The sequence below is a fragment of the Haliotis asinina genome, chromosome 1 (genome assembly GCF_037392515.1).
Source record: "Haliotis asinina isolate JCU_RB_2024 chromosome 1, JCU_Hal_asi_v2, whole genome shotgun sequence".
NCBI classification, from domain to species: domain Eukaryota; kingdom Metazoa; phylum Mollusca; class Gastropoda; order Lepetellida; family Haliotidae; genus Haliotis; species Haliotis asinina.
The window spans coordinates 35,403,812-35,417,973 of record NC_090280.1 but is presented as its reverse complement, the minus strand read 5'-3'; the positions used below and the strand labels follow the sequence as shown (position 1 = coordinate 35,417,973).

General features: G+C 38.8%; 1 protein-coding gene across 2 annotated transcripts in view; it reads left to right on the top strand.

The window, feature by feature from the left end:
• Nucleotides 1–13,264, top strand: part of LOC137290780 (protein turtle homolog A-like) — a 328,654-nt gene extending 315,390 nt beyond the window's left edge. For both annotated transcript variants that reach the window (XM_067821905.1, XM_067821913.1), the window contains 6 exons: nucleotides 1,926–2,006; nucleotides 2,574–2,861; nucleotides 3,559–3,594; nucleotides 6,499–6,639; nucleotides 7,456–7,498; nucleotides 10,292–13,264. In XM_067821905.1, the coding sequence (XP_067678006.1) occupies nucleotides 1,926–2,006; nucleotides 2,574–2,861; nucleotides 3,559–3,594; nucleotides 6,499–6,639; nucleotides 7,456–7,498; nucleotides 10,292–12,065 (2,363 nt within the window). In that variant the 3' untranslated portion in view covers nucleotides 12,066–13,264. The remainder of the gene's footprint in view (nucleotides 1–1,925; nucleotides 2,007–2,573; nucleotides 2,862–3,558; nucleotides 3,595–6,498; nucleotides 6,640–7,455; nucleotides 7,499–10,291) is intronic.
• The last annotated feature ends 898 nt before the right edge of the window (nucleotides 13,265–14,162 follow it).

Below are 14,162 nucleotides of genomic sequence, written 5' to 3'. Positions count from 1 at the left end.
CCGGGGGTTTATTTGAGATGAATTCATGAAATTTCTTCACAGGAGCAGCACCATGATGGGTTTAAGTCCTGTGTGAGGTTTTTAAAGATGTGGTCAACACTATAGTATGTCAGTCAGTCTTTTTATTGCTTTTCATGGTCTTTTCAAACAGCCAGCTCTCAACTGGAGTTAACTGGATGGATCTGGTTGTAGCATGATGAGCCAGACTGAGCTGGTTTGGACTGCATAATTCCAGATTCATCCAGTTCATATGACACAGAGCTTGTATATTTACAAACTTTTGCATGCAAGAAGTTTGTTGTTACTGTATATGAAATTCTTAGACATGCATCGTGTTGCATCATTCTGTAGATGGACTAGCACCAATGTGCATCGTGATGCATTTGACGATCTCTGCATGATCTGCATGTTTAAGACATTCATTTTGTGACCTACGCTTCATTGTCCATTTTCCAGATGTCTGCATGCAGCATGCTGGCAATATTCCTGCCAATTCCAACTTTAGCATCACCTGTGCTTGTGATATCACAGAACTATGAATGACATGCACCTGCACTCTACTGGTGATATCTTGTGATATCCGTCACGTTGACGTCTGCTCGAGACTGTATCGGCACAAATTTTGGATTGTGAATTGTCATTTATCGTTGTACACTAGGTATCTCTTTGCCTCATAAATAGCTGGTATGAAATATGAATGTATTTTGATGAGATGTTGAGCATTTTCAGTCCATGATATATCTATATTTATATACATATATATGCATTTTGGTATCCAGATTTTATGCTACTTCCTTATATTCTCTGCCATGCCTACTTTTATTTGTATTCAGAAACTATATAAAAATATACTCAAATTCATTTTGCTGGTCAAGAATTATTGAAAGATAAAGAATACTTATAAAAATAATGATAAAGTACTTTTGCGAAGCGAGTATGAGAATTGGCCATCATATAACTTAACGTCCAAGTAACAGCCGAGGAGCAATTTGTTGTGTCATTTTCCACCTTTGACACAGATAGGTGGGTGCTCATTTATTGCCCAAGGGGAATCTGTTAAAAAGAAAATAACACATTGATACAGGTAGATTACAAGCATTGAAAAAAAGTTTCACAGAGGTACAGAACAAAGCAAATATCATATTATGTGGTGAATATATGAATATTTGGATAATGTTTTTATGAGCTTTTGTGCTTTGGCTTTCCAACTTAAAAATATTTCTTAAATTATTTCATGAACTCGGGTTTTTTTTCATTTAAAAATAGTAGAGTTTAAGATAAGACATGAGCTCCTATATTTAGGCAGAAGTTTTGGAAAAGAAAGAGGTGCCATATGTAGTTAGATCCGATATATAGACATAGATTTAGAACCAGTGAGCTTTCATATACAGACAAATGTTTAGGGTAAGAGCTAATTATCTCCCGTATATACTTAGACAAAGATTAAAGAACCAATCAGCTTCCATGCATATTGACATGGGTAATATGTGTAATATGATTAATTGAATTGTGACCATATCATGATAGGTACGAGTTGAGACATGGACCAATGAGGTGCTGCCATATATAAGCTTCACTTGAGGACTTGAGCCAATGAAAACGCTCGACATCTCTGCTCTGCAGACCATACCAGTTGTTAACGAAAAAAGAGACATACTCTTAAATGACAGTACACAGTCTCAGGGTAAGGTCTGTGTGTTAACGGTAACTGATCACGTGAGCACTCCACTAACCTCTGACCTCACTCATTAACTACTACGTCACTCTGGGCGTCTACTAACGTCACTCTGTCATTCACTATGAGATTCTGTTGGACTGTGATTATCGCTAGGCAACCCATCAGCTTGTACAGGACCAGGCAGCCAATGAGATCAACCCATTGTGGTTCCCATATAATTGGAGTTTTGTCTTCTGTTCGCTTCCAGGGTTTCACATGGACTTGGTTACGGCTTTACCAACAGATGGCTATGGATCAACATATATACCAGATATAAAAGAATCTATTGGTAAGCTGCCATGACAACAACACATGTTCCCTGTCATGACCAGTGAACAACTGATCATATCATCGATGTACATCATTATTAATTAATTATCTATATGATCCAGCTGCAAGACACACAGGAGTCAGCCTCAACTGTCAGGATTAGTTGTCCTGAAGCAGCTTCAGCAGTTTGTGTTTTCACAGGTTTCGCACTGGCTAGAAAAAAGCATGAAATGTTGACATTTTCACTTTAAAGAGCTCTAGGATCATTTTAGCCATAACAAGGCTCTAATTGTTAGTTATTTGCCATTAAGAGACCCTGTGTTTAGCAAGTTTTTTCAGGAAACTGAAACTCAGTAAAAGTACCTTGCTATGACAGTCATATGAATCATGTTTCCCAGTGGCATTGTAGCTGAGAGTTATTAACCCCCGATGGTAGGTCCCACATCTCACCAACCTTGTGTCTATTTCACTACGTATATGTTATATGTGTTTCTATAGTTACTTATAATTGTTTATTAGACCTTGGAAAGCCTCCCCAAAACCTTAAATTTGATGTCTGATATTATCCTTATGAACCCTGTTTCAGGTCCATCACCAAGTCCCCCGCAGAATGTCACAGCAAGCGTCACAGAAGGTGGAATACTGGTGTCATGGCAACACCCTCACAACACATCCGTTCCAATATTTTCTTACACTGTCCTCTTTAGGAGGGACGGACAATGGACGCGCTACAATACATTCTCATTAGCAGATGGTCCGCCTATCCTCATGAAGGAAATGGCACCAGGCACCACATATCAGATACGGGTGGTTTCTAATGGTGTCTTAGCAATGAGTGAACAAAGCAATATTGTTACTGTGACAACAAAATCAGGTGAGACCTTTTCCAAATCTGTGTTTTGTGTATAAAAGATATTTTTACATTATTTCAGGCATAAATTGTATTGGTTTTATTCATTCATGCCCCAAGTATTAGATAATTTCACTGGGATGGGGTGGTAGCTTAGTGGTTAAAGTGTTTGGTCATCATGCCAAAGACCAGAGTTTGATTCCCCACATGGGTACAATGTTTGGAGCCCATTTCTGGTGTCCCCTGCTGTAATATTGCAAAAGCTATAGGACCCTTAAGTAGTTCATGGCACATTGTGAGACCTAAGTACTCCCTTTGACAAAAAACGTAAAATTTCTTTTGGTCTAGTAAAGTCCTACTTGGCTGTTGCAATATTTGGAACCAAAACTGGTCCTTGAGTATACACTCGTCTCGGGAAATCTGGTACCAGAAGTAATCTGGGCCCCATCAGGCAAATGGAACCGAGAGCCAGCTTAGTACCGAGAGTAGTGCCTTGTGAGACTTACAGGCCCAATATTATTTCACTGATCCACATTTGCAGACAGGCATGCTCTGGAGATGTGAAACATGCTTGTCATTGTTCTGTGTGTGTGTGTGTGTATAGCCTGTGATGGATATTTCTGAATAACGGGATGAAAATCTGTTCAAGCATTTTTCGCCAGAGCCAAATATCTTTTAATAGTGATTACTAACAGTGCATATTTCCCTGTCTCTCCTCAAGCTGTCCGAAGGTCTTCCTCCAACAGTGCATCATCTGGTATAACAGCAGAATACTCCCTTGTGCTTGTTTGTAGGCTAACATGTCTTACCGTGTGGTTACATGGCACAATGTCATTGGTCAGTTCCTACTGGGGTATTGAGTATAAGCAGTATATACAGGCTTACCATTCAGGAAGTAACATTCAGAGTTGTCTGCCCTTGCTGTGCCAGGTTCAGGTCATGGGTTCAAACGTTTTGATATTCTGTGATTACTTCATGATGTTTAATCATTCTGCCCATGCATTGTCACTAGTCCACAAGTCAGTCACTTAGTCAAGTGGTTAAAGTCATTTGCCAAAGATGCAGGTTTGAAGAGGCTACAATGTATGAAACCTATTGTTAGTGCCTCCCAATGTGATATTTTCTGGAATACTGCTGAAGGAGACGTAAAAGTTACTGACAAATGTAGGAAATATAGCATTTTGTTATGTTATTGAAGAATATTCAACTCAAAGGCTCAGCTTATTGCCTTCACTAGGACAGACAATGACAGTGTGCCTTTGTTATACCTTAACAGTGTTTATGTTCACGAGTTTGTTTTGTTTGCCAAACATGTTAGACCACCTGTCTCCCTTGTCCCCATGTGTGTGTCACAGATTGGTTTAATCAGTCACCCTATCAGTACCAAGGGAGATGATCTTAAATCCTGGAGAGTTTTTCGTAGTATAGCATATAAAACAGCGAGCAGAATGTTAGTGTTGCCCTGCCTGTGGTAACCATATGGGGATAGCAAGGACGTGTCAGTTTGGAGTCCAGTTTGTGTCCTAGTGGGATGTACATGTTATACAGTGGGATAGCATTACATGTGCAGCTGGTTTGGGCAGACACAGGGGCAAATACAGGCACATTCTCAGACAAACAGACAGGCAGATTTACAGGTAAATAAACACTTTCACAGACAGAAATATTCTTTGACAGACACATTCACAGACAAACACATTCACAGAAAGGTACATTTACTGACACTTACAGATAATCACATTTACAGACATTCACAGACAGGCACATTTACAGATAAGCAAACACATTCACAGACAGACAAAGACAGACACATTCACAGACAGGCACAGTCTGATGTACATGTTATACAGTGGGGTAGCATTGCAAAAGCAGCTGGTTTGGGCAGACAGAGCAGACACAGAGGCAACAGAAAGACCGACCGACAGACAGACAGACAGGAACCTTTACAGGCAAACAAACACTTCCACAGGCAGAAATATTCTTAGACAGACACATTCACATACAAACACATTCACAGAGAGGCATGTTTACAGACATTTACAGATGCAGACATTAACAGATAGGCACGTTCACAGACAGACACATTTACAGATAAGGAAACACATTGACAGACAGACATACAGACACATTCACAGAGAGTCAAGCACATTCACAGACAGTCACAGGCAGACAGAGGTACTCACACCTAGTGATAACTGTGAATGCAGTGCTAACCCTTTTGACCTCTTCCAGTAAATGTCGTACTATGTTATTTTAAGTTCAAGTGACATGTAGCCCATGCTTGAAGTGTGCACTTCGGTTGTCAGACAAAATAAATAAATACTGTTTCCAACTGTGGGGCTGTAATGACCCTGTATTTGAATGATGCCACAATTTGCTTGAATCAAAAACTATGCTTCAAGTTGCCACAATGTGCTGGGCATGTTTAGTATCCTCCATACATCAGAAACCCAGATTGCTGTGTGTTTGAACCCGGGTTGGATACGTGTCTAGGTTTGTCAGCACCAAACCCATGTACATTTGTACCACAGCTGATGATTGTTCATGCTTCACTTCCAGTCAGACTTAAAAATTCACTCAAGGCGACGAGTCTGAGACTACCATGCTTACCTTTAATTAGGACTGATGAAACATGATGGTGATTCATCCGAGGTTGAATAATTGTAATTATTTTCTAAATTTTTCAGTTTTCTGCAAACTGGAACTGAATAACTAACAGAAAATGAAAACATACTAAACATGTAGTTTTGCTGAAGTAGAGGGTAATGTACGAGTATTTCTCCATTGCTAAAAACATTTTGGGGCTGAGGCCTGTTATTTATTTTTGAGGGATAGAGAGTTATGGGGATATTTCCCTGCTTAAATTACACTTAATATAATAAGTCTCTTCATATTTCTGTTCTGAAAATTAAGAGTAAAAATATCAAAATGAAACAAGCTATCACAGTCTTACATTTTAATCTGTTACACATTGCTCCATTCCTGAAACATAATGGAGTGATCAGACAATGGAATAATGCTACAGCTGTAATCTAAGCAGGAATAGTAACTTGCACACCTTTGTCTCAAGTCTGGTCTCGTCATGAAAACTGTGAATTTCTAACTCTGACCTTGATGTTTGTGTATCAGCTGCATGTTGTTATTGTTTGAGTGTCCTGGGTGCAAGTGTGTGTGTGATGATAACCCAGGTACTGCAAGTCCACCCCTAGAATTAAAGCAATCCCAGCATTTCACCTGTGTGAAGCAAGGTCCCTGATCTTAGAGTGCCTGGGTTAAATATTGATCATCAGCAACCCACGCTTGTCGTAAGAGGTGACTAACAGGGTTTGGTCATCAGGCTGACTTGGTTGACACCGGTCATTGTATCCAAATTGCATTGATCGATGCTCCTACTGTAATCACTGGCTTGTCTGGCCCAGACTTGATTATATAGCTGTCTTACAGGTGTAATACAGCCGAGAGAGGTGTTAAACAGCAAACAGTAATGACAAATTTTATGGATAACTTCTTTGGATTTTTTTATAGATTTTTCTACCATTGTCCTGCATGTTTTCAATAAAATTTGTCATTATTCTCAACTTTTAAATACCACTCATAGATGTTTTCATGGTCTTAGATTTAAATATTGTTCAGTTGTCTTATGGCTGTGTTGATGTTACAGAGTCGCTAACTCTACCGGACGCTTTGATTGGTGGAATCATTGGAGGGCTGCTGTTTCTGCTGGTGGCCATATTGCTAGCTGTTATAGCTGTTATTCATAGTAGAAAGAAGGAACAGAAAACTAAAGCAAATAATAGATTCAGTGAGTATCCCTTCCAACTAGGCCCATTTCTTCCTAAAAAGGGCGTAAAAGCCAACTCACTCACTCACTCCAACAAGGACACCCTTCTACAGGGAACTGAGCCAGCCCCTCTCTGCTTGTAATGTTTGGTCTTTCAAGATCAGTCAAAACAAATGAAAGTCTACCAAACTTTTAACAAATAGAATATTTGTTATTTTAGTAATGGCTAAAACTTAACACAATCACCAGTGGCTGAAGGAATTCAGCTAGGGTCCATGCAGGTAGCGAAAGTATTGTAAGACCCCATGGACCCTAGTATGGTGAACTACCTTCAGTTGTTGGTAATCTATGGCCCGTTTTTATTTTGTACTGTCTATAGTGATTTAAGTTCATGATCGGGTACTAGTTTTAAATCTATGTATCTGTGATATTCTGGTATTTTTACTGTGCTTCTGTGACGGGTGTTTATGTTTTAAGTGTAATGATTTTCATATTGATGTAATTAAATTGTTCTCTACACAATGTTGCTGAAATATTGCTGATGTGACACTAAATAATAACTCACTCACTCTTTCAAGATCATCACAAAGACAAAGTAGTCACATGCATGTAGAATGTACTGTGTGATCTGTGCTAATAAACTAGAACAAAGCTTTTTGTACCTTTATCCAGTATAGATCCTTACAACACTGCCAAGCAGGATTTGATAATAAACATAGTACAGAGTTACATATTGTCACAGAATAAAGTAAACGTATGTACAGTCCACTGGCAAATGAGAAATACTCCTCAAACTAATTCAATTTGAACTAAGCCATTTATTTCCTTTTTTCTCAGCTGATGTAAATTATTCTAAGCCGGAAGATACCGATAGTAGACAGTGAGTATATGATTGTTCAGTCACCGTTAATACATGAAATCTCATGCCAAATAAGAATGATAATAATACTGAGTGTTTGCTGTCTTACTTCATAAGCCCGTAGAGTAGTTGTAAAGAACATTCATTCTTTGAGACATTCACCCAGTTCTGTAACCATGGTTGCATCAGTATCTGCTGACTGTAAGTTCAAAACAAGATTTTGCCTGATTATGGTGTTTAGTTACCCTGATGGAGTTCACCATCAGGGGCAGTGAACATTCCCCACTTGTGTCACTCTAAGATCTGAACATTTGGGTTGGAATTGGTCTTCAGCAATCCATGTTTGTCGTAAGAGGCAACTATTGGGATCGGGTGGTCAGGCTCGCGGACTTGGTTGACTTGTCATCATAATCCCAACTGAGATCAGTGCTCATTATGTTGATCACTGGACTGTCTGGACCAGACTTGATTATTTACAGACTACTACCATAAAGCTGAAATATTGCTGAGAGTAGCGCTGAACTAAACCCAGTTAATCTGCCTTATTCCACCTTTCCAAGACATGGTCAGGTTGAGGGGCCTGATGGTTGTTGGATTGAATCCCTGACTTATGCACAGGGAGTCTTATCACTACGATATTGTAGTTACACATGCTTTGTGGGAACTATAGATCCTTGTCTTCACCCTCAATCTCACTTTCCTTCCAGAATAACTATGATAGTAAAATAAGCGCTCACTCAGTAATGTTACATTTACATCAGCACTGCAATCATTTTATTTAACAGGTGCCCAGACCATAGGGTGTTGTCAGTGCTACTAAAGTCTATGATATGCAATATACTTACGATAGGTCCTCACATTATATTACCTTTATGGGAACCCAGGACTCTAGTCAAAGACTAGCAGTGGACCGTTTTTCGGAACTGAATCCCAGTTCTGTGATTTGACTGAAGTAATAGTTAAAACAGCACTGTTTATATAATGTTATATCTGGCATATAAATACCTGATGTTTCAAGCAGTTTTGCAGTTACTATGGTTAAAGGTTTCATGTTTGCACTCCTATCTGAGTTAGGACTATTCTGTATGTGTTTTGTGGGAATATTGACGCTGTTTCTGTTTGTTCATTGCCGTCAAGGAGGAATAGAAAAGGTGACGACTTCACGATGCATGGTGTTGCAGTCCTAGCTTTGTTTCAGTTCTAATTCAACCCACAAACTTTGTACACAATACCGATATCTTGAAGAAATGGAAAAGTTCTTTGTTTGTTTATTAATGTCTAAAGATACATTAATGTATTTATCTTATTATACAATACGGTCAAATTCTGTTGAATGAAAAGAACCTATATATAGGGGTGAAACAGCACAAAGTACAGTACATATTACATTTCATGTCATTCAGTTCAGTCCATTTCAGTTTGGTATGTGAGAACTTACTTCCTGGAAAATAACAGCCACCAAGCAAAGAAAGCATAGATTTTGACAAAATGATTCATTGTAATAAAATGGTGGTACGAAAACTGAAAAAAAAAACCCCAGAATTTTGGGGTTGCATGTAGTATACAGAAGCGAAGGCAAAATACAGCAGTGTAGCGTTTCACCCCTACCTATGTGATGTCAACCATACAAAAACACAACAATATGAACATTATTTTTCTTAGGAAATTTCACGACCTGTTTAAAAAAACCATTTGGAACAAAGGAAGCATGTGAAAGAAATACCTTTACCTAAAAGTGTGTAAATACAGTCATTTTTAGAAGTAGTATTCTTGTTAATATAATTTATGTTCTGTTAAATCTTTACCATTTTCTTCATCATATCGTAAATTACTTTCAATTTTTTTTATACAAACCCCAGATATTTGTTGTATCGTGTCCCAATGTTTAGTTCTTACCTGGCTATTTAGTACTTTGATTTTTGGTGGGTTTTTTTTGTATCGGATGTTATTTATAAACCCAGTTAGTGCCCTGACTCTGTACATGCCATCTAGAATACATCTAGTGTTTGTGTATTGACATTATCTAATGGTTACCTGTAGACTATATCTGCATTATGTTGTTGGGTTATTTTCTTTTGTGAAATGCATGGATATGTGGAAAATGCGATAAAACAACTTTGCTGATTAATTATACTAAATATTCATCACCTTGTATGTATCATATTTTTTATTATTTTTCTACACTTGTATGTGATGCACGTCAACTATGTGGATTTTTTTTTTTCTACACCTTTGGAAGACTCTTATAATTTTTTTCTTTTGAATGTCTCACATTTTCACAGATATTTAATCTCAGTATTTCTTAATTAGGTATGTTATTATGTTAGAATATTCAAAAACATTTTAAAAATATTTATATAGCTTCAGTGTATATGTCACAGCTTCATAGGACATTGATAGGTGTATAACTTTTACAGTGGGTACTTAGTCAAAGTGCAACAACCCTTGTAGGGACTCATCAGGTAACACTCTCCATCTAAGTACTCCATGCGTGGGACACCCCAAAGATACAATATATCCATGGATTTCATATGGTGATTTCTAGTTAAATTCTTGATTTGGTTTTGGGCTGAGATTGTTTGGGAAATGGTACTTATATGATATGTCTGTAAATGTGTCTGTGTGTATTTGTACATATGCGCGTGTCTGTATGTTTTATGATAAACCAAACTGTACCTGCCCTACAAGTATCAGCTTGAAAGAAATTATTATTTTTTGTGATCATGACTCAATACCATTCTAAAAAGGGATAATTTGTGCAATGTGTTTGGCTTTATTGATGGTTGTTTGAGTGATTGTTGTTGTTTGTTTCAGTCAAACTCCGCCAAAATGGGATAGGTGGCAGCACGGTAGAGGAGGAGACACTTTGACATCTCATAATGGCAGTCAGCATGGTGTGTTTGTCCTGCCCCAAACCGCTGACCTCGACACTAAACGGGACATGCATCAGTCAGTTCTTCGAGACAGTCGACTTTACGATCGGGATCACCCCATGTACAACCCAGATTCTGGCTACCGTGTGGCACCCTCTAGTGACAGAAGTGCTCATGATTCCATGCCTATGGCTACAGTGTCTCTGTCCCGAGCTCCAAGCAGAGGAAGTCGCAGCTTGTCACCTGGGCAACCAAGGGATGAACCTGATTGGCCAGGAAGATATCCATCTTCAGTAGTTCCACATGGTGAAAGATCTGGACTCTATCCAGATTCATACCATTCACCCGAGTATCCTTCAAGTTATCCCGATCCATATTCTAAAGGTAGTCACCCAATGAGAGGTCCATCCCTCTCTCCCGTTGCCGGTGGTTACGATGGTCCATTCCAGAGTTTCGAAGATGATGATGACGTGTTCCCGATCCAGCATCGCAACAACGTGCCTTCCACCACCAGTAGACCTGGGTTTCCTCGTCACAGTTCCATGAAGCCTGCGTCCCAACAACAAACATATCTCACAGAGCCAAGCCCTTCTTATGGACTGAATGACATCAGTTCTGTTCTGCCCTCCTCATTCTCTGACCCCTCCCGGGACCCCTCCCTTATGAGGTATCCTTATGACCCCTATGACCATTCACTCTTCAAAAGCCAGCCTGAGCGCCGAGCTCCTCGATATCCACGAGATTCTTCACCTTGGGATGATTCATCAAGACATTCATCAGGACCTCGTAGTCGACCAAGAAGCAGAGAAGGTTCATACAACATTCCAAAGGAAACCAGAGAATATTCTCCAAACCGAGATAAACAAATTGCAAGGGTACTACCCTCGAAGCCAGATGAGAACAACAGCAGTAATGGCAGCAGCACCGGTCGACCGATGGGGTACACCAGGGAACAGCTTCAGGGAGCTGTCGACCGTGTCAGGCAGACGTCACGACCAGTTTCCACTGAGAACATCAACGATGATAATGGCTTCCTGGATGTATCATCAGTGTCTCGCCCACGTAGTTCATCGCAGTATGAACCCCAGCCTCATTTGGACAGAAGGGGCCCACCATATTACACAGCTGATATTGCTCCGTTCAAACCGCCAAGAGACAGTCGTGGTAGTGCTAACAGTTCAGGGAGGGGGGGTCCAAGAGACTTTCATCGATCAAGGGGTGATGAAATGGGCCCTGATTCAGTGAGTCACAGCAGTGGGATAGGGAGTCGTAACACGTCCCATAGCAATGGCTCGTTTCCCAATCGCTTAGGGAAGAACAGTATTTCCTACAGCTCTCTTCTTACTCCACAGGATCAAGATTTGAGCCAGGATTCATCTCCCTTTTTGGAGGGGAGTTCAAGTCACAGGAGAGACACTTCAGGGGATGAGAATTACGAATTTGATTCAATCAATGCACTTGAAAGTGACATCCTTGATGCATTGAGAAACTATTCCCAGCTTAGCGGGTCAGGGCCTCAGTCAGATCATCTTGGAGTAGAAAGTTTTAATCATTTATATCCAAAACCAAGAAGGCAGAGTCGATACGCAGACTCAGAACAAAGATTCAACCGACTCCGCGAGGAGTTCAAGAAATACCGGGCACAGCAGGACACGGTGGAACCTAGGGGAGATAACTCACGTCCACTCTACCCCATGGATAGCGAGATGTTGTGATAGCAGTATCGCAGACATCTTCATGTAGGTCACAATAAAGTGCTTCTTCATTGTATATGTTGCCATGGAAACATGGAAAAAACATCTCCCATAATATATCACCATAGTCACTAAACATTTTTCAGTTCCACCCTTCATAGGTTCACATGTGCCCCATGGTTTTAAGTATACTCAACAAAGGATTAATGGAAATATTCTGGATTAGTTACGTTGTGTATGCAAGAGTAATTCCATATTCTGAAATCCACAGATTTTGATTCTCAGGTAATTGCTGGATAATACACAATTCGCTTTTCACTGGGGATACTAAATTTACATATATATGTTATAGGGCCTGACATTTTTTCTTTTGTTACTGATTCCAACTAAACCAGACAAATGATATCCCAATTTCAAATTATTTTCCTATACTCTCCAGCAATCTGCTATCAGAACTCACAGTGTTTTAAGTTTTGATGAAAAATTTTTTTGCTACTGTCTGTAATTATTTTTAATGTATTTTGTCCATATTAACAAGTGATGATAAATGAGGCTTGGTTTTCAAAAACTTTGGAATTATAATAATAAAGCCACATATTTATTCACGTTAACTTTTTCTAGGAGTCAGAATTGTAGTAGCAAGTTTATGAAAAAAGTCTGGCCTGAATGTCAGCATGATATATCTTGAAGTAGTAGGGATTAAGCATTTATGACATAAGCTTTAGTTCTGAGTTTTGTTCAGTTTAAAAATTAGGCTGGACGTCAGACCTAAGAAATCACAAGTGAATTTCAAGGCTGTAACTATGGCAACAGTGTGACCCTCCTGGGGATGTGTGCAATATCTACATTGTTGTGTTTTTGTATGTCCGCATCCTGCAATGAATTCATCCAATTGATTGTGAGAATGTCAGGTTTATATAATAACTTATGATGTATATATCTCAATATACTTCATGTGTTGTGTCGAGAAAATGCTTTATTGACGTTTATCACCATGGATACAAAGTGTGATCTGTGTGGTTTAGTTACAATCTTCCATCGTTTTTAGATGGAAGCATTCCCTGTTAGTGCTGTACATAACACATTTATAGCTTGATTGCCATGGCGATGAGTGTATTGTTGTTTTGGGGTTTAGATGTTCATTCTGGAAGTAGTCAATTTTAGTGACAAATTTGACCTATGCAGAGCATCAAAATATTTAGATCAAAATCGGTTGTTTCATTATTGTTATTTCTAGCATTAATTAGGAACATTGATTTTACATTTCCATTTGATATAATGTAAATTTTGTGAAAATTTGTCATTTTTTCATTTAATAGTTAAAACGACATAATTCTCTAGCATACCCAACACAGCTGTTTTTTGTAGAATTATCTGATACTGTTTTTTGACTGATGTTAATGGTATCAGACATGTTATCACATTCGTATGTGAAGTGTGATATTATGAACTTGTAGTATATCACTTGGTGTACAGAAGCATTTATACACAGTGTGAATGTTATTATTTTTTAAATCAGCATGACTGTGGATGTACAGTTTATTCCGAATGAAGAGGTTGTACATTTAAATGAATATTAGTTCGAATGCCCCGTTTCTCTTGCGTGTGTAAGGTTTTTGCCATGTTCATGCTCTGTACCCCACACCCCAGCATCATTGGACTTCACATATCAAAGACTTTTTACAAAGATGAACTTTATATCATATCAGATTTCCCCCAAATATGCTACTCAGTTTCAACAAGGTGACTGAGCTGTTTACTATTTACACATGTCCATTATTATTGACAAGTTGTTGTGCATGATAAGATGAGACTATCCCTGAAGACTGTGGATAGCGTACATGCATTAATATATCCACTGAGTGTATCAAAATTGTTTGTTTTTGTGAAGGTTATTGTAACATATTTTGCTTTTTAATTTATTTCAGGAGATCCTGACAGTTTTTGATTTGTTGGTTTGTTTTAGAGTACAAAATTTCCAATACAGTGTTTCTGATGTTTAGACTGTCAAGGTTGACATATCTAATTCAGGTTGTGTTTTGGGTGATTGCATTGGGAGTTTCCAGTTTCTGCCTACTGTGGAGAATGCACTGGTTACCTTCAGTGACCTTGTTCCAA